The 19,201-nt window shown below is 32.5% G+C and overlaps 1 protein-coding gene and 1 long non-coding RNA gene across 3 annotated transcripts; both read right to left on the bottom strand.

Annotated features, from left to right (window-relative positions):
• LOC108484643 (LRR receptor-like serine/threonine-protein kinase FEI 1) lies at nucleotides 1–4,100 on the bottom strand. Of its 2 annotated transcripts, XM_017788510.2 has the most exons (13): nucleotides 3,569–4,099; nucleotides 3,244–3,379; nucleotides 3,085–3,156; nucleotides 2,912–2,983; nucleotides 2,753–2,824; nucleotides 2,583–2,654; nucleotides 2,386–2,457; nucleotides 1,970–2,076; nucleotides 1,702–1,875; nucleotides 1,297–1,629; nucleotides 951–1,205; nucleotides 582–715; nucleotides 1–478 (listed from the first exon to the last, which is right to left on the bottom strand). In XM_017788510.2, the coding sequence occupies exons 1-13, from the start codon at nucleotides 3,651–3,653 to the stop codon at nucleotides 257–259; spliced, it is 1,806 nt and encodes a 601-aa protein (XP_017643999.1). In that variant the 5' UTR covers nucleotides 3,654–4,099; the 3' UTR covers nucleotides 1–256. The 2 variants fall into 2 exon arrangements, with proteins under 2 accessions (XP_017643999.1, XP_052886865.1); XM_053030905.1 differs by having other exon boundaries at nucleotides 1,297–1,875; nucleotides 3,569–4,100.
• An 11,677-nt stretch (nucleotides 4,101–15,777) lies between these two features.
• LOC128295284 (uncharacterized) lies at nucleotides 15,778–18,296 on the bottom strand. The gene is made up of 2 exons (XR_008285636.1): nucleotides 18,225–18,296; nucleotides 15,778–16,041 (listed from the first exon to the last, which is right to left on the bottom strand). It is a non-coding gene; the product is annotated as an uncharacterized LOC128295284 (long non-coding RNA).
• Between the last annotated feature and the right edge of the window lie 905 nt (nucleotides 18,297–19,201).

Here is a 19,201-nt window from a genome sequence, read left to right as displayed (position 1 = left end):
TGGAATGAAGATCCATCTGGTAATAAAAGTGAAAAAATGTCTCAAGCAATATTTGTTTTCAGCACTGCAGTTTCAAGTCACTGTCACAGCACAAGTGACAAGGATTCAAAACCATGCACACATAGATCAATTTCGAGATAATATACAAAAGCCCCCCAGAGTGGGACAAAATCGAAGAACATCCTACGAAAGTCGAGGAGATGACAGCAGATTTTATGTGCAACAACCACCGTTAAATCAATATTTGTATGTTCATTCAACAATAATCTGAATGAGACTCGTAATCACTTGGGTAAGGCGACATGACCTCTTGTTCCAGTAACTGAAGTACCTGGCACATTGTTGGCCGTTCATCTGGATTTGCATCAGTACACTTCGCTGCTATTTCGAGAATTGCTTCGACAGTTTCCATGATAGTATCAGTACACCCTTTATCAACTATGTCTTCCAGATGGTTCTCTCTCAATAAAGTGTTTGTCTGCAAATGTTCGAGCAAAACAGAAAAAAGGTTATGTGTACATTCTCGGACAAATGAAAAACTATTAGTTTTTCATCGAACTCGAACAAGTTCAAGTCCTTACCCAGCCGACAACATTCAAGCCCCTCTTTGCAAAAGTTGGATCAGTTGGCCTTTTCCCGGTTACCAGCTCCAGTAAGAGAACTCCAAAGCTGTAGACATCCGTCTTTTCTGTCGCTATCCCACTTTGCAGATATTCTGTTCCGTAGAAACATAGCAGTAAGTGGATAATTTCTATGTTCTCGGAACAACAATGTTGGTGTACACATGCATATCACAAGATTTTACACATGCCAAGAGGCACCACTAGTTGACTCTCTATGGATCTGTCGTGAAACTTTGGAAGGAAAGTGCGTAAAATAAAGGTGAAGTGACAAAAACTACGGACGACCAAAACATTCTAGATGATGGGTTATAATAGAGAAAGAAAAACCTGGAGCCAAATAGCCAAAAGTGCCGGCAACGACAGTTGTGACATGGGCATCCTCATCCACCAAAAGCTGGGCAAGACCAAAGTCGGATACATGGGGCTCCAAGTTTTCATCGAGAAGGATATTGCTGGACTTTATGTCTCGATGAACTATCTTCGGACAACAGTCATGATGCAAGTATGCTAGTCCTCTAGCGGAACCAAGGGCTATTTTTAAACGAGCACTCCAGTTCAATAGCCTGCCTTCTTCTTTGCATTCTGAAAAAGTAGATCGATATACAAGACCACACAATTAAAATAAAGAACGATATCATGTTAACGAATGCATTTTATCTATTAAGAAGCTTACCATGTAGGAAGTCATCCAAGCTGCCCATAGCAAGATAATCATAGATAAGAAGCTTCGATGCCGGAAACCTGCAATAACCTCGCATATTAACTAAATTAATGTGTTTGATGCTGCCCAAGATCTCTAGCTCTCTCTCAAACACTTGATCAGATCCTTCGCGACTTCGATCTATTCTTTTAACAGCAAATGATTGACAATCATTCATGACCATTCGATATACCGTACCAAATCCCCCAGACCCCACGACATCTTCTTCATCAAGGGACTCCAGCTTTTCTATAATCTCACATGAAGGATACGGTAGATCCCCATGAAAAGTTATAAGTTTAGTACCTACAAAAATGAACATAATTAACAAGCATGTATTTATACGAAAGCCAAATTTTGATAAATAAACCAACTTACTCGTATCGTGGTTGACTTGCTTTTTAACTTCCGTGTATCTTTTAACAGCCCTTTCCTTCTTTGATAGTAGATATATCCAGAGGAATGCAAGGAGCATGACAAGCACAAGGGCCATTGTCAACATTGCACCAATCATCACACCTTTTATGTAATGAGATGATCGTTTCGTAGGAACTGCAAAAGCCAAAAAGGATAGCTGCATCTTATTACATGCATAAAGCTTTATAAGAATGTAACAACTAAAGCGGCACGTAACAACAAAGCATGCCTGCTACTTCATCACTTTCAGCATGAGGTAAGACTGCTGGAAATCCCAGTGAAGTTTGACAAGGCTTGTTAACCTGTTGGCCACATAGATCCAAATTGCCAATAAACCTGAACATAAGCAAAAAAATCCTGATCAAGCTACATTGGTTAGGTTATTTACCGCTTCCACATACCTTGATGCAAAAAGCTACAATCTTATGCTAAACTTAAGAGTTGGTGCAACTCTTCATTTTTCTTGAAATACTAGTTTCCAACTCACATCCGAAGATGGTTATGGGAATATGGCCCTCCAGATAGCTGTGTCGGCCACATATATGTATCCAACACTCCTGAGCCCAAACAACATAGTATTCATCCACATATTATAGCAAAGCATAGACATAAAAAGATGGTCATGGCAATGAGAAGGGTACTCACGAGTTGTTCCTAAAAGTGCTGAGGACTCCAATATCCGGGATTTCACCAGAGAAAAAGTTGGTAGACAAATTGCTGCCACAAATAGCAATCATCGAAAGTTTAAGGAACCTCATTTTCTTGTTTACAATTATATTATTAATTCAATCCTAAAACAACCCAAATTAACATTGGCAAGCAACAATTCTTCATGAACTTACAGGTAATGCAATCTTGTAAGATGACCTATGGATGAAGGTATAGCACCCTTTAGCAAATTGCTCGATAAATCCCTAAAAACCAATTTTCCAACATATTTATTCCGTTGCTAAGCACAATTAACAATTATGCCATGCAACTAAAGAAACAGTAGCATATCCAAGAATCTTACAGTATGGTGAGAAAGGTAAGGTTTCCAAAATTTGACGGTATGCCTCCTTGCAGGTAATTATTTCTTAAGTAACTGTGCAGACAATCAATTCCAAAAATGAGACAAGAACAAGACAAGTGAAACATGAACTAATGCCTAAAATGAATTTATTCTGCTTACAGGGCTCTCAGTTCAGTACAATTGGTAAGTTCATTAGGAATTTGTCCATGTAGATTGTTCTGGTGCAATGCCCTGCAAAAAAAAAAAAGGTGGGGCATAACAAGAACAAGAATCTAAATCAGCCTAATGTTTGTTAACATTATTTAGTGTTGAAAAATGGGAATTGAACTCACAGTCTTTGTAATCCCTTGAGTTTGCCAATGCTGGGAGATATTATGCCTCCTAGTTGCATGTATGGTAGATTGCTGTAAAACCAACCCGTAAGAATGAATATATATATATTATATAAGTAATAGAAAATAAAACTAAGTAGAAGTAAACGGGAGGCTTACATTGAACGGACTCTATGGTCATTAGGATAACAAGAAATGCCAGTCCAATTACAAGGATTTTCATCAGTTGCTTGCCAGTTTCCAAGAAAATTTTTACTGTCATTCAATGTGCTTTTGATCTCCAACAATGTTAAACCTTGTAAAATCCAATATAAAAACAGAAATATCAGCTCATAGAAAACAAAAACAAAAAAAAGTTCAACTTTACTTCAGATCAAACACTAAGCTGAAAGTTTAGCACTTTCCCTCTACTTTCCCATAAAAAAAAATTCAAACTTTAGGTAAAAAAAAACACTAAAATAGTGATGGGTATTTTAGTTATTACCATCCAGAGTGAGAGCAGAAGAGCCAATGCTCCAAAGGGTTGAAGCAAAAATGAAAGAGAAAAGGCAACTCAACAACACCCTCATTTTCAAGCTCAATCTTCAGGGAAGTGTTATAAAAGGAGGAAGGTTTGAAATTTTGTATAATAAAAAGGGAGGTTTGAAATTTGATTAAACCAATGAAAGAGAAGAGAGATGCTGTGTGTTTTTACCAGGCAAGACCAATATTTTATGGAACAAAAAACTAAAGGCAATCTGTTTCTTTTAAAAAAGAAAAGATTTCATAGAACATGGTGCAGGCAGAAGTAGCCGTTGTTGTGCCCCAAAAACAAAATTCAAACAGATTTCATATTAAAAGTAAGTATTGTTTGAAAAAGCCTGACACTGCACTGAAACCTGTCTGACTCACTCATAAAATTCCAACAATGCACGGAGCTGGAGCTGTTTCTCTGGAGCAAGGCTCTGTTTCCATAGGTGCAATGTAATATAAGCTGCTTATTTACCTTTTATCTCTTAATTATGGATTGAGAATTTTATCTTTGTTTATGGAAATACAGCGCGTTTGATAGTAATATAATAGAGTTGAGTTCAACTTGCTTAATTTTGGTTAAGGCTGTACCTACTGTCATTTACTTTAAACACCTTTTATTTAAGGAACAAATTAAATATTAATTTAATTAATAATTCAAATATTATAATAAAAATTTTCAAATTATAATTAAAATGTTTTTACTATATTTTATTTATAATATAATTTTACTTTATCTAATTAATGTAAAATAATATTATTTAAATCATTGATTGAATTAGTGTTACTATCAATCAAGCACAAACTCAGTTATTAAAATTATTAAAATGTACTTTCTTATTTAAATAAGTCTATGGGATTTTTTTTTGGGTAATTGGATTTTTTTACATTTTCTTCATTCAAAGAAATCATCTTTTACTAAAATTTTGGTAGATTTAAACTTTATCAGATTTTTTGTTTTCATTGGTAGGGTGTTTTTCAGATGTTGTCCGAGTAAAGAAAACATCATTTCTAGAGGTTCATCGTTTTAGGTTTCGTTGATGGGGTATTTTTAGTATGTTCTTCAGATAAAACATGATATTCACCAATTTATTAACTTTGTATATGCCAAGGCTGTAATTTTAAAATTGCATTTTGTCCATAGCTATTTCTTCAATTGGGTAACATGTTTAATACTGCTTAATTATTTTGTTGTAGTACAGTCAATATTTTTTAAATTGAATATGTGCTCTGGTCAATCATTTCAATGTTTTGAATCAATATTTTAATTAATTTTCGGTTTAATTAGATTCAAACAACATTAAATTAAAGTGAAAATGGTGAATGTGTGCTTAGATGCTACAGTTACTATGTTTAGCTAGTAATGATTAAAATAAATATATGGCTAGTTCTTTTAAGGTCTTTCCCTTTTCATCATCTCAATTCTCTCTTTCTAACTCATTTTATTTAGATTTAAATGTTAAAAAGTGTAAAATTATTAAGTGGATCCCTCCCCATCAAAATATATGAGTGCTCTCCCCTTGCCTTCGATGGTTAGGTGTTTCACACTTAAACCTAAGTAAGGTTCCAGAGCTGGTAAGAAGAGAAATTAAAGATTATTTGTCTTATTTGATGGTTCCTTTGAGTTGTTTTTTATTTTATTTTATTTGGATAATGTTTTAATTTCTTTTAACTATACTGATCCTAAGATTGGGTTTTTCTTACTTTTTGTCGATTTTCCATCATCGATATGGCAAGTTTCATTGCAACCGTCACTGGAATCTGACCTTCAATCCATTATTTTCTTGGAATTGTTTTTTTAAGTGTTTTTATAAAATTTTAAATATTTTTATTATTTTTTTAAATTATTAGAAATAATTGGATTTTTTTATATTTTTACACTATTTATCATTTTTATATATTTTTTTAACATTTAACAATATTTTTGTTTTTTGCATTTAAATTTCACAAACATTGTTAATCTTAGTCTGCGAAATGGCACCTTTTGTCTGCAGAATAGCTCGTTTTATTTTAGGACTCTTTAGGATTATTTTTGCCCAGGTTTTCACGTTTTGCTTGGTGTTTTGTTCGTTTTTTCCCTGCTTTGATTTTCAGTTGGATGTGTTGACTAGTTCTCACCGAAAATGAAATGTCGGATCTGGGTATTGGTGTAACAGTCTAATTTTCAGTGGTATCGGGAATAGAGATTTAAGATCATCAAATCCGACGGGTGAGTTAAAAATTTAATAAATTAATACCTATGAGTCAAATACGAATATAAAAGCATTTTTGAATTAGTGAATTTGGTAATTTAAAAAAATTAATTAGGTAAATTGGGTCGAGAATGAGGTATCGAGACCTCAACTTCATAAATCGAGCCATAAATATTTTTAGAAATATTTATGGAGTGTTGGTGAGGTAGTAATAAAATTTAGTCAGAAAATTTTTACGTTTGGGTGGTTAATTAAATAAAAAGGACTAAATTGAAAAGGGTGTAAAAGTTGCTAGAAGGATTAAATAGCTCAATTGTCAAATGAGGAAGGACCTAAAGTGAAAATAGTCCTAAAGGAGATATTTTGGGCAGCAATAGCTGAGAAAAATCAGGAAATGGATGAAATAAGGGTAAAATTGGAAAATTGCCAAAATTGGCTAAATAAAAATGGGACTAAATTGGAATATCTAGAATTCTCTTCATTTCTCTTCATATTCATCAGCTGAAAAACAGCCATGGAGGAGGGTTCAAGCTGGTTTTCATACTCTAGCTTCATGTAAGTTTAATTCTTGCTTTCTCCTTGAAATTTTTATGTTTTTGTGACTTTTACAACTAGGTCCACTTGTTGAATTCATTAGTTTTTGATTCTATGAAAGAAATTGAAAGTTGTTATGAATATGTGCTGGAAGTATATGATGATTTGGCATGGAATTAGAGCTTTAAATTATTTATATGCTGATTTTATTGAAAGAATTGAATAGAAAGTGAATGTTTGGGACCTAATTGTAAAAGAGTTTGAAGTTAAAGTTTCATATGGAAATTCTGAATTTCAATAGTTATGAAATAACTTATAATGTCTAGAAAAAGTGTTAATTGAGAAAATTATCTTAATTGAGGGGTTAATTGAGCAAGGACTGAATTGTATGAATTGTGAAATTTGGGACAAAATGGAAATAAACATTTTGCACTAAAATTGTTTTAGACAGCAGCAGTAGTCTAACTTTGAAAAATCACTAAAAATTATAGAAATCGAATTAGAGGATGAATAAAATATGAAATTAAATCTTATTGAGTCTAGTTTCTTATAAAAGAAATTATGTAAGCAATGGAATTGTAAATCATCAGATACAATAACTTTTGTGAGACAATGTCAGGATGATTTCGAGTTCCCCTGTTCTGAGTTTGGAAAATCATAAAAAATTGGATAAAAATAATTAGGGGCTTAAATTTATATGTTTAGAATCCTGAATGAGTCTATTTTCAATAGAAACAAACTAGGACATCATTTGAATTCTGTACAAGAAGATAATTAATTTTTAGTGAAGAAGGGTCAGAACTGTCAGACAGCAGAACAGGGGAGACTTTAATGAATAAACTGTATTAATTGGCCTAACCAAAAATTATGAAATTTTTATGGTAAGAAGGTATATGAGTCTAGTTTCAGAGAAAATTAGCGGATCTTAATTTTGAGTTCTGTAGCTCAAGATAAAAATAATTTAGTGACTATGACACAGATGGATAGCTTGAATATTCACATAAGTAGATAATGAAAATTATGGATAATGTTACTTACAAGTGTGTTGTTTATACTAAGGATGTGGATTGAGAGGAGGAGGAGGAAAAATATACATATATATGAATGACTCGTGTATAAATTGATCACATGCCCGGTTATAATCGATGAGTGTTGGATTAGAAATGATATAATGTTTTATTTGGAATATTTATTATGAAATTATGATTATCGTTATAATACAAAAATTGAACTTGTGAATTTATATGGCTAAATTTTAGTGATTATTTGTTAATTTTATGAATTTTATGATGAGTTATTTCATATGTATTGATGATAAAATCGTGAATAATGTAAAAGCATGAAAATTGAATAAATGATCAAATTGAGCATTTCAGTTCAGTGACAAGATGAATTGAAGGAAAAGACCATGGTTGAACCATGGAAACAAGTGATAAGTGATAGATTCGGCTACACTTATCTGATCAAGGACAAATGAAAGTGATAAGTAATAACTTCAGCTACACTTATCTGATTAAGGACAAGTGAAAGTGATAAGTGATAGCTTCGGCTACACTTATCTGATCAATGGCAAATGACAACTGAAAAGTGGTAGCTTCAGCTACCTGATCAGTGAAAAGTGGTAGTTTCAGCTACCTGATCAGTGAAAAGTGGTAGCTTCTGCTACCTAATCAGTGAAAAGTGGTAGCTTCACTACCGATCGATGAAAAGTGGTAGCTCGGCCACCGATCGATGAAAATGGTAGCACCAGCTACCTGATCAGTGAATAGTGGTAGCTTTGGCTACAAGTGACAAGTGACAAGTGACAAGTGATTTCTGTATAAGACCATATCTGGGATATGGTATCGGTGTGATATATGCTACTGTATAAGACCATATCTGGGATATGACATCAGTGAGATATGTGATTACGTGTAAGACCATAGCTGGGCTATGGCATCATTATGTAAAGATGTGTAAGACCATAGTTGAACTATAGCATCGAAAAAAAAAACGAAATACTCAATTCCGTAAGATGTTCACTAATTTGAAGAAGTTTGGTAAGTATTACATGGAATTATGTGACATAAGGAAATACGAGTTGATGAGACATGAGCATAAAACTTGGTTGATGGATGAATTCATTTGTGATTATATATTTCTACGCCTTGAGTGTATTATCCGTATGAATTGGTATTCTAAATGGGTTAATGAGAAAACTTCTAGTATGAAATAATCTGAGTTCGAAATGAAATATCATGAAAACGTACTTGAAATACATTGGTATGTATTGTATATGCTATTTGAATTCATAAATGTGGAAAGCAAATGTATGTGGAAATATAAGATGATGATATTTGTACATGGAATTTATTGATGAATACGTACATCAAAATTTATATGATAAATTTTAGTGAACATTGAAATTGGGCTCAATAAGTGATTTGGCAATTTAAATCGTAATTGGTAAGAAGAGTTAATGAATTGCATATTTATGAATTGTTACACGTATTTGTCTGAAATACGAGGAAGTGATGGTAATTGATACATGGAAATATGAAACTATGATATATATAAAAACATGGAATATGTTTAATAAATGTGTTCATTCATAATTATAGAATTATGTACCTCATGTGTGCTATTTGCATAAAGATGATATTTCAAATACTTTAGTGAATAAAGCTTAAATATGAAATAGTATGAAATCGAAACAAATTGTTATGAAAATGTATTTAAATTATCTGTAAGTGTTTCGTGCTTTTCGGTAATGCCTCGTACTCTATTCCAACGACAGATACGGGTAGGGGGTGTTACAATTGGGGAAGAAGATGATGAGGTCTTGCGGGTTGAGAGGGTTTCGGAGGATCAAGAGAGTTTGTCTTATCTTTCTTTGGTAGGTTGTTTTATTACGGCGAGTGTTGTGTATTTTCCGACCATGCGTAACACTTTAGTGAATCTAAGGTATCTATTGGGGGTATTCAAATCTTAAATTTGGGGGAGAAAAGGTTTTTGTTATTTTTTTCCACAAGGTTGACATTGAGAAAGTTTTGAAGAGTGCTCCTTAGATTTTCAAAAATTATTTATTGGTGTTTCATCGTTTGAAAGAGAATGAAGACCCGATGAATATGGCGCTGATTTATACGTACTTTTGGGTTCAAATCCATGGTTTGCTGTCGGATTTCTTCTCTAAGGTTGTTTCTAGAAAATTGGGGAATTTTATTGGGTTTTTTTTAGGAGAATGACTCAAAGCATGCCAGTGAGGGTTTTATTCAATTTATGTGGGTTAGGTTGCAGTTGGATATTAAATCTCTATTGAAACGTAGAAAGAAGATCCAAGTTTCCTCCCAAAATCACATATATGTGAAGTTTAAATATGATAAACTCACACTTTTTTGTTTTCTATGTGGATGTTTGGGTCATAGTGATAGTTTTTGCCCAGTCAGACTTAGAAAATGGTGGATGAATTGGATAGGGCTGGGACATTTCGTTACAAGCGCCGATATGAAGAGTTGTTACAGTAGATAGCATTTGGCTACGAAAATGGGGTGAGAGGGTTTTTCGGGAGAGAATTTGATTAATTGGTCAAGAGGAAGAAATGATAATAATTTCTCAGGATCAGGTAATTGGTAGAGGATTAATCTGATTTTGGGAATAAATCTAAAAGGTGCCTCTTCGGGTGACGAAGAGAGACAGAAGGGCTCTGTTACTAGTACGAGGCAGGAAGCGCTCTGTTACTAGTACGGGGCAGGATCCTATGATTTATGATTTAGAGGATTACCCGATTGAGGGTTCTGATAGGAAAAAGAGACAAAGAACTATAGATTTCTTTGGTATGGTTTATAAGTTTTCGAATTCTGAGGAGAAAATGGATGAGCTTTTTTTGGCTTGTCAAAATAATTCATTGATTTCTACCAAGAGGCTGGTCGGTCGGCAGCAATGAAGATCATGAGTTGGAATCTTCATAGGTTAGGGAGCTCACGAGCTATGAGGAGGCTTTGCACATGCTGAAACCTTATAATCCTCAAATCGTCTTTTTTATGGAGACAAAGCTTGATTCAAATAAAATGGAAAAGGGTACGTAGGAAGGGTGCTTTTGTTCATGGTATTGAGGTGAGGGCGGGTGAAACCAAGGGAGGGCTTAGTTTGGGCTGGAAAGTAGATGTATCGGTAAAGTTAAGGAGTTTTTCGAGAAATCATATTGATGTTGAGATCGAGGGGATATAGATAGTGAAAAATAGAGATTGATAGGGTTTTATGGCTCACTTGATATGCGTTATTGGTCTGTGACATTGGATCTTTTACGTTTCTTAAATTAAGATCAACATTTACCTTGGTTGGTATGGGACTTTAATGAGATCTTCTATTTTTTTGAGATGAAATGGGTATTCCAAGGGATAAGGGATGTATGGAAGAATTTCATAATGTGTTAGGTGGTTGCCAATTAGAGGATTCGGGTTATGTGGTACCTTGGTTCACTTGGGAGAGGGGGAATTTGCCAAAAACAACATTAGAGAGAGATTGGACCAATGGTTGCTAACGTTGTGTGCTAGGAGAGGTTCTCTACTTTTTCATTGAGGCATCTGTCTCATTCATTCTCTGGTCATTGTCCGTTGTTGGTAGATACTTTGCAGGAGGTTGCACGTCAAAGAGTGGGGGGATTCTGTTTTGAAGCTTGTTGGATGTTGGAAGTGTAATAACCCGAATTTTACGGTTATCAAAAAAACGTATTTTCGAGTCTTTGTTACTAAAAAAAATAGATCCGTAAATATTTATCAAAATATTTAAAAAGTTAATTGAGTGGTTAATTAGAGTTTAATTAAGTGAATTTAGCTTAATTAAGGATAATTGGATAAAATGATTAAATTGAATAAAGTGTGAAAGTTTAATTATAGATTAAAAGAAAATAAAAGGACCAAAATGGCAATTATGCTATTTAGCATAAGTGAGGTGGCATATAAAGTAAAAATCTAAGATTTTTACTTAGATTTTAATTAAAAAGTATATATATTAGTAATAAATGATATTAAATTAATTTATTATAATTATATTATAAGATATTTATATGATAAACAAATTAGTATAAAGGCAAATGTATAGTAAATAAAATATACAAGTGTATGGATAAAAATACATACATTTGTAATACATGTATTAGATATTAAATAGATATTTATTATTTTATAAAAGATATTTATTAATTAAATAATTATATTATAAGATTTTATATGATAAATATATTAAATAATGACAAATGTTTGGTTATAAATAGGTACAAATGTACTAATAATATACACATGAATAAATAAATAATACTTATTATTCAAGTATAAATACATGCATGTGTGTATATATATAAAGGACGGAAATAAAAGGAGGAAAAATGAGAGAAATAAAGAAACAAAGCAAACGAAACAGAAAGCAGGGGAAGGAAAGAAAGAAAAAGAGAAAAGAAAGAAGAAAAGGGAAAATTGAAGGTGTGAAGCTTAGAAGTTTAATAGGAAAGTCAATTTAGCCATTTTTACTTAATTTTGATGTTTTAGAAGCTTTGGAACAAAATTTTGATGAAATTAAGTTGATATTTTGAAAGATATTAGATTTCTGGATAATGTTCATGTTGAGTAAAATAATGAAATAAGGGTTAAATTGATAGAAATTCAAGTTAGAAATGGAATAAGGATTGAATTGTAAAGTAATCCATAAGTTTTATGTTGAAGGGCTAATTTTTAAAGTTATTATGGATGAGTGCTGGACGCATATGATGAATAAACATAGAATTGAAGCTTAAATTTTGATATATGATAATTTTATCAAGTAAAATTAACGGAAATTGATTTTAGGACCTAATTGTGAAAATGTTTGGAATTAAAGTCTAGTCCTGAAATTATGATTTCCAAAAGTTGTAAAGTAGTTTAAAGTGATATAATAAAGTGTTAATTGAGAAAAATCAGCTCAATTGAAAGGCTAATTGAGTAGGGATGAAATTGTTATTTATTAAAGCTTAAGGGAAAAATGGTAATAAACAGCTTACACTAAAACAATATTGGACAGCAGCAGTAAACTAACTTTGAAAAATCACCATAAATTATAAAAATCGAATTAGAAGATGAACCAAATATGGAATTAAATATTATTGAGTCTGGTTTCTTATAGAAGAAATGATGTAGGAAATGGAATTGTGAATCATGAGATATAATAAATTTTGTGAGACAAGGTCAGAATGATTTCGGGTCTCCCTGTTCTGACTTTGGAAAATCATAAAAAGTTGGAGACAAATAAATAGGTTCTTAAATTTATATGTTTAAAATCCTTAATGAGTCTATTTTCAATAGAAATAAACGAGAACATCATCCGAATCCTGTACAATGAGATAATTAATTTTTAGTAAAGAAGAGTCAGAACTGTCAGATAGCAGAATAAGGGTGACTTTAAAGAATAAACTGTACTTAATGGATAAACCAAAAATTATGAAAATTTTAAGGTAAGAATATACGTAAGTCTAGTTTCATGAAAAATTAGCGGATCTTAATTTAGAGTTCTTTAGCTCAAGATATAAATAATTTAGTGACTATGATGCAAATAGACAGTTTTGAATATACATATAAGTAAATAGTGAAATTATTGATAATCTTACTTGTAGCATGTTATATAAATTAAGGATGTGGAATGGAGAGGAGGAGGAGGATAATATGTATGAATATTCAGCTAGCATGGCTAATTTGTATGTTCTAGGCTCAGGGACTAAATTGAATAAAAGTAAAACTTTAGGGGTAATTCTGTAAAAATATCAAAAATGACCATATTGAAGGAAATGAATTGTTTTATTGTCTAAGTTAATAAATTGAATGAAATTATTAATTTATATTAAGATTGGGTGAAAAACCATGGAAAATGGAAAAATGGAAAAACTATCAAAATGCCCCTGAATCTTGGTATTTTTGCAATTTAGTCAGGTAAGTTCATGTAACAGAATTATGCATAATTATAAGCTTGAATTAAATATTATACTTGTGAATTGTATTTTTGTCATGCATAAGAAATTGATATGGCTATATTTGATAATGCCCAATAAAACGATAAATCTCTTGAACAAAGGAAAATCGATGGATGTAAGTTTCCCGAATTGATTGTAGTTCTGCATATGTTGCAGACACACCATAGCTTGAAAGAGCGTCCTGATATTAGCCCTCTCGAGCTTCCCGTTATAGCTCTTTGGAGCGTCCCGATAGGTTGTGATCCGCATGTGTTATGGACACACCGTAGCTCTTAAGAGCGTCCCGTTATATGGCTCTTCGTGAGCTTCCCGATAGGCTCTTTGTGAGCTTCCCGATAGTGCTCGCTTGAACTTCCCGATATATGGCTATGCGGAGCTTCCCGATATGGTTCTTTGTAAACTACCTGATTTTGGCTCTATTGAGCTTCCCGTTTTAGCCTGGATTAGCTTCTCGATATGGCTCTTTATAAGCTCCCCGTTAAATAGCTCGAGATGGTAAAAAGGATTTAGCCCGGACGGGTGATCCTATCTTGATATAGCCCTCCCAAAGAATACGTGTAAAATGGATTTAGCCTGGACGGGTAATCCAAATTAGGGTCTGAATTTAGCCTGGACTGGTAATTCAGATCCAATCTCATTAGAGTAATTTTCGTTGTGGGATTTAGCTTTGACCGTAATCCCGACAATACTCTATGAGTTTATATTACAGGAGATTTAGCCTGGACTGGTAATCCCACTATAAGGATGAGGTTCGCGGGAGTGTGCTATCTGATATGAAATGTATAAGACCATGGTTGAAAGATACCATGGCAACCTGATATGAAATGAATAAGACCATGGTTGAAAGATACCATGGCAACGTGACGAGGAAATGAATAAGACCATGGTTGAAAGAAACCATGGCAACATGACAGAAAATGAGTAAGACCATAGTTGAAAGACACTATGACATCATGTCGAAGATAAATAAGATCATGGAAGAGAGACGCCAAGATATCTGTTGAACAACTAATATTCAGGTAATATGTACCAGATGACAAATAGTTATATGAATTGGTTATACAAAATGGTTGTGTGAAATGTTTACAGGAATTGGTCATATGGAAATATATGTACAAAATAGTTGTATGAAATAATTAAGAAGATCGATAAATGAAATAAGTATAGGTACATGGAATTTAATTTATGTTAAGTTTAATACTGAACTATTACCAAGTAAATATACATAAGATATAAGGAAATGATTGTGCATGAAATATTGATGTAACGAAATGAATGATATATGCTTATGAAGAAATAGTAAGAGAATAATATATTTTGTGACATGTACATGTATAATTATCTTTGATATGTTGATACAAGGAAATTATGTAAGTTGAGACTATTTTTAAACTTAAGTGTGATATGTTGAGAAAATAGGTATATCATTGTTGAATTTATATGAAATATGTGCAAGTATACTAACAATGTTGTTGTTTGACGCTTAGACAAGTGACAAGCTATTGATTGAATGGTAATATGTTTAATTATAAGGAGCATTGAAATGGTAAGTACTTAGATGAAAATATAATTTAAGATTTAGCGAAATTTTTCTATGATCTCGATTTTATTCTGGCTAGTTTCTAATGTATGTTTTGGGCTTCGAGGGCCCAATAGAGAGACGTTATGATTATTTTTAAAATATGAATAATAAATGACTCAGAATTATCTGAAAATGTTTAGTAAACTCCGGTAATGCCTCGTACCCTATTCCGGCAATGGATATAGGTAGGGGGTGTTACAGGAAGAGTTGTGTGAAGTTGAGATTCGGTGTTTGAGGATAAATAGTGTAAGAAGAATTCCTCAACTGTTATTGATGGTGTGTTCGGGACTCAATCGTTGGGAAAATTGTTTGAAATAAAAAATGGAGCGCTTTAGGAAGTTACATGATCGATTGAGTGCTCTTAATAATGAGGATAGGGATGAAGAGAATCTCTCTAATCTGTTAGGAACAAAGCTGGGAATGAACCTTGAAATTGATAAGGATAAGCTATACTATGAACAACGAGCTCATACAAATTGGGTAAAATTGGGAGATGGTAATACAAGCTTTTCCATTGCTTTGCATCGCAAAGTTGGAGACTTAACAAGGTTAAGGGATTAATGGGAGGAGATGGTCACTTTGTTACAAAAGGAGATGGTTTGTTCAACATTGCGAATGATTATTTCGTGCGTTTATTTACATCACGAGGGGAGGAGAACTCTAATAATATTTTAGAAGGGGTGCATCTTTGTATTACTAAGGAGATGAATGTGTGTTTGAATACTAGACATGAGAGTGAGGAAATTCTTATTGCGTTAAAATCTATGGGACCAATGAAAGTGGCTAGGTCGGATGGTCTTCCTGCTCTGTTTTATTAAAATTATTGGCATATAGTGTAACACCCTTCGCCGTATCCCTCGCCGGAATAGGGTTCGAGGTGCTACCAGATTTAAACTCATCCATTTATATAAAACCAGACCGTAAAAATTTTTGATCAATTTTAAACTTTTCATACACACGTATATTATCCTTTAATCGGGCTTACAAGGCCCAAAATATTCATGAGGCATTATTAAATATTTACCAATATCTTAGTCTTGTATCATTTACTTACTCAACTTTACAACCCTAGACTCGAAACACTAAGATTTACTTACACCGATAGTGTAGACTTGACAATGTGATAATATCTTTGACGGCCTCCAACCCGATCTAACCTGGCAACCCTAGGGAATATGGGAAAGAAAAGGGGAGTAAGCTTTACACTTGGTAAGTTCATAAGAAAACAATAAGCAACTCATTAACAAGTTTTATTAATGTTTACAACATAATCACAAATTCACTACAAGTTGTCTTCCTGAGCAATAGTCACTAAATTATTTATAACTGGAGCTACAAAACTCCAAATCAATTGCCGTTAATTTTCCTGAAAAAAGACTCATATATCTTCCATCCATAAAATTTTCAGAATTTTAGGTTTGGCCAATCAATACCAGATTTTTCTTAAAGTTTCCCTGTTTCCTTTGCTTAACTAATCGACCACTCTTCACTATGAATCAAATTTCTCATTGTACAGAATTCAAAATATGTTCTATTTGATTTCATTTGAAACTAGACTCATTAAGGAGTCTAAGCATATAAATTTTATCTTATAACCATTTTTGTACAAATTATAATGATTTTCTAAAAACAGAATAGGGGACCCCAAAGTCATTTGACTCTATCCCACGCGACTTCAAATATCTCATTATCAACAATTCTTTTGCTTACACGGTTTCTTTTATAATAAACTAGACTCATTAAGCTTTAATTACATAATTTATTCAGCTTCTAACTCAACTCTAACAATTTATGGTGATTTTCCAAAATCACGTTATCTTCTTGTCCCAAGCAGATTTATTACAAATTTACTCTTTCACACATTCTTTGCATTCACATTATTTAAACATGTATATCACCAATCAATTTCATCACATATCTATAATTTCACTCAAGCATAATCTCAATACAATACATCATGCTCAATGATTCGCACACAACCGTTCAAATTAGCAATTATAAGATGATTCCGCACATAGTCCACCCTTATCGATAATTTACGATGGTTTTGCCCTTATTCACATAAATGACATAGGCATTTTCACCTATGCTTCTCATTTCACACTCATGATTCAATTCCAATTGATCTAACATGCATAAGAATATATCACATACCTGGCCAACTTAATGCATTGAATAAATTCAATTGCCGATTTAACACAAGGTCTCATAGTCTTAGACTTTTATCAAATCACCGGCATTTAGCCTGCTAGGTTTTAAACCCGATAATATTATTCACCAGCTTAAAGCTTGCTAGGCTCAAAGCCCAAATATCACCATTATAAAGTCATCTCATAAACAATTCATATAATATAGCATGTATACTTGTTCACTTTACTCTATTTAATCATTCAATCACAATTTATACTTTCCCTTTGAATCATTCGATATTTTGCACACTAAGTGTTATTCTCAATATCTCGCACACTAAGTGCCATTCTCAATATTTCGTATTAATCGAGTACCATATTTGATTGCCCCACACACTAAGTGCCACATCTTGTCGATATGTCGTCGACATTAAAATATTCACGATATACAATTTATACAATATTAAAGCATTAGAAACATCAATTTAACAATGCTTATTGCATACGAACTTACCTGGCTAAATTGTAGAGATACCAAAGTTCAGGGGCATTTTGATAATTTTCTCATTTTTCTTTATTTTCCACCCGATCTTGATCTAAATTAATAATTTCATTCAGTATATTAATTTAGACATTAAAACACCTCATTTCATACAATTTGGTCATTTTTGTCATTTTTACAAAATTACCCCTAAAGTTTTACTTTTATTCATTTTAGTCCCTGAGCTCAAAACATGCAAATTAACCATTTTTAACCATAATTAAGCTTATCCAAATGTTCATGGTATCAAAACAGTCCATAATTCATTTATGGAAAAATTATAATTTTTCCCCTAATATTTCAACTTCTTTACAATGTAGTCCTTATATCATAAAAATGCAAATTCATGAAATTGAGTAAAATTATACTATAGACGAATATCACTAGTGTCTCTAGCAGCCCACACATTTCATTTATTTTACATTTTAACCATAAAGTTTTCACATTTATCAATTTAGCCCTTAATTGTCAATTTCACAAAAATTCACTTAACAAAAAGTGTTTAACTATCAACAAAGACTCATATTCTTCCATTAAACTTCAAAGCCCTATTGTACTCATCAATGGAAAATATCAAACTATTCAATGGTTTTGCAAAATAGTCCCCTCATTAGATAGATTAAGCAACAACGATCCCGAAAATATAAAAATAATTCAAAACGGGACTAGAAATGCCTACCATGCATTAGCTGAAAGTTGGAAGCTTCTTCCATGGCTTCTCAAGCCTTCATATTCGGCTGGTAAAAAGAGAATGAAAAAGATGACACCTTGATTCTTTTATTATATTCATTTTATTATTATTTTTAACCAATTTACAATATTAACCTTTATACACTTTATTTATTACACCAAATGCCAAGCCATCATATCCCACTATCTCTTTAATGGGCTAATTACCAAATAAGGACTTCTACTTTTAAGTTCTATATCTATTTAATACCTTTAGGTTATAGAACACAACTTTTTAATCGCATACAATTTAGTCCTTTTGTTTAATTAACTATCGAAACGATAAAATTTTTCAACGAAACTTTAATACCATCTTATTGCCACTACGTAAATATTTATAAAAATATTTACGACTCGATTTATAGAAACAAGGTCCCGATACCTCATTTTCTAAACCCACTTGACTTTAGGGTCATACCACTTGAACTTAATAAATCGCTTATAAAACAAAAATCACAATATCAAAAACATTTTTAAAATAACAATTAACTCATAAATATTAAATATAATATTTACCAACCTACTCGTTCGGATTTGGTGGCCCCGAAACCACTGTTCTGATCAACCCTAAAAAAAACGGGCTGTTACATATAGTGGGGCAAGAGGTTGGTGATTATTGTCTTGAGGTGCTAAATGATGGTAAGTCCATCACGGACATAAATAAAACAACTCTTATTCTTATTCTGGAAACCAGTGACCCTAGTGTATGCAACAGTTTTTATGTTCTGTTTTGTATAAGATTATTTCAAAAATAGTGGTGAATAGGTTCTAGAATGTGTTGCATTTGTGTGTAGATAAGGCGCAAAGTGCTTTTATTCTAGGTAGGTTAATAATGGATAATATTCTACTTTCTTACGAAATTTTTAATACATATAAATGTAAGAGGTTGGGTAAGAAAGGTCATTTTACTCTTAAACTGGATATGAG

The sequence above is a fragment of the Gossypium arboreum genome, chromosome 7 (assembly GCF_025698485.1).
Source record: "Gossypium arboreum isolate Shixiya-1 chromosome 7, ASM2569848v2, whole genome shotgun sequence".
Lineage (NCBI taxonomy): Eukaryota > Viridiplantae > Streptophyta > Magnoliopsida > Malvales > Malvaceae > Gossypium > Gossypium arboreum.
This window is presented reverse-complemented; position numbering and strand designations above follow the sequence as displayed.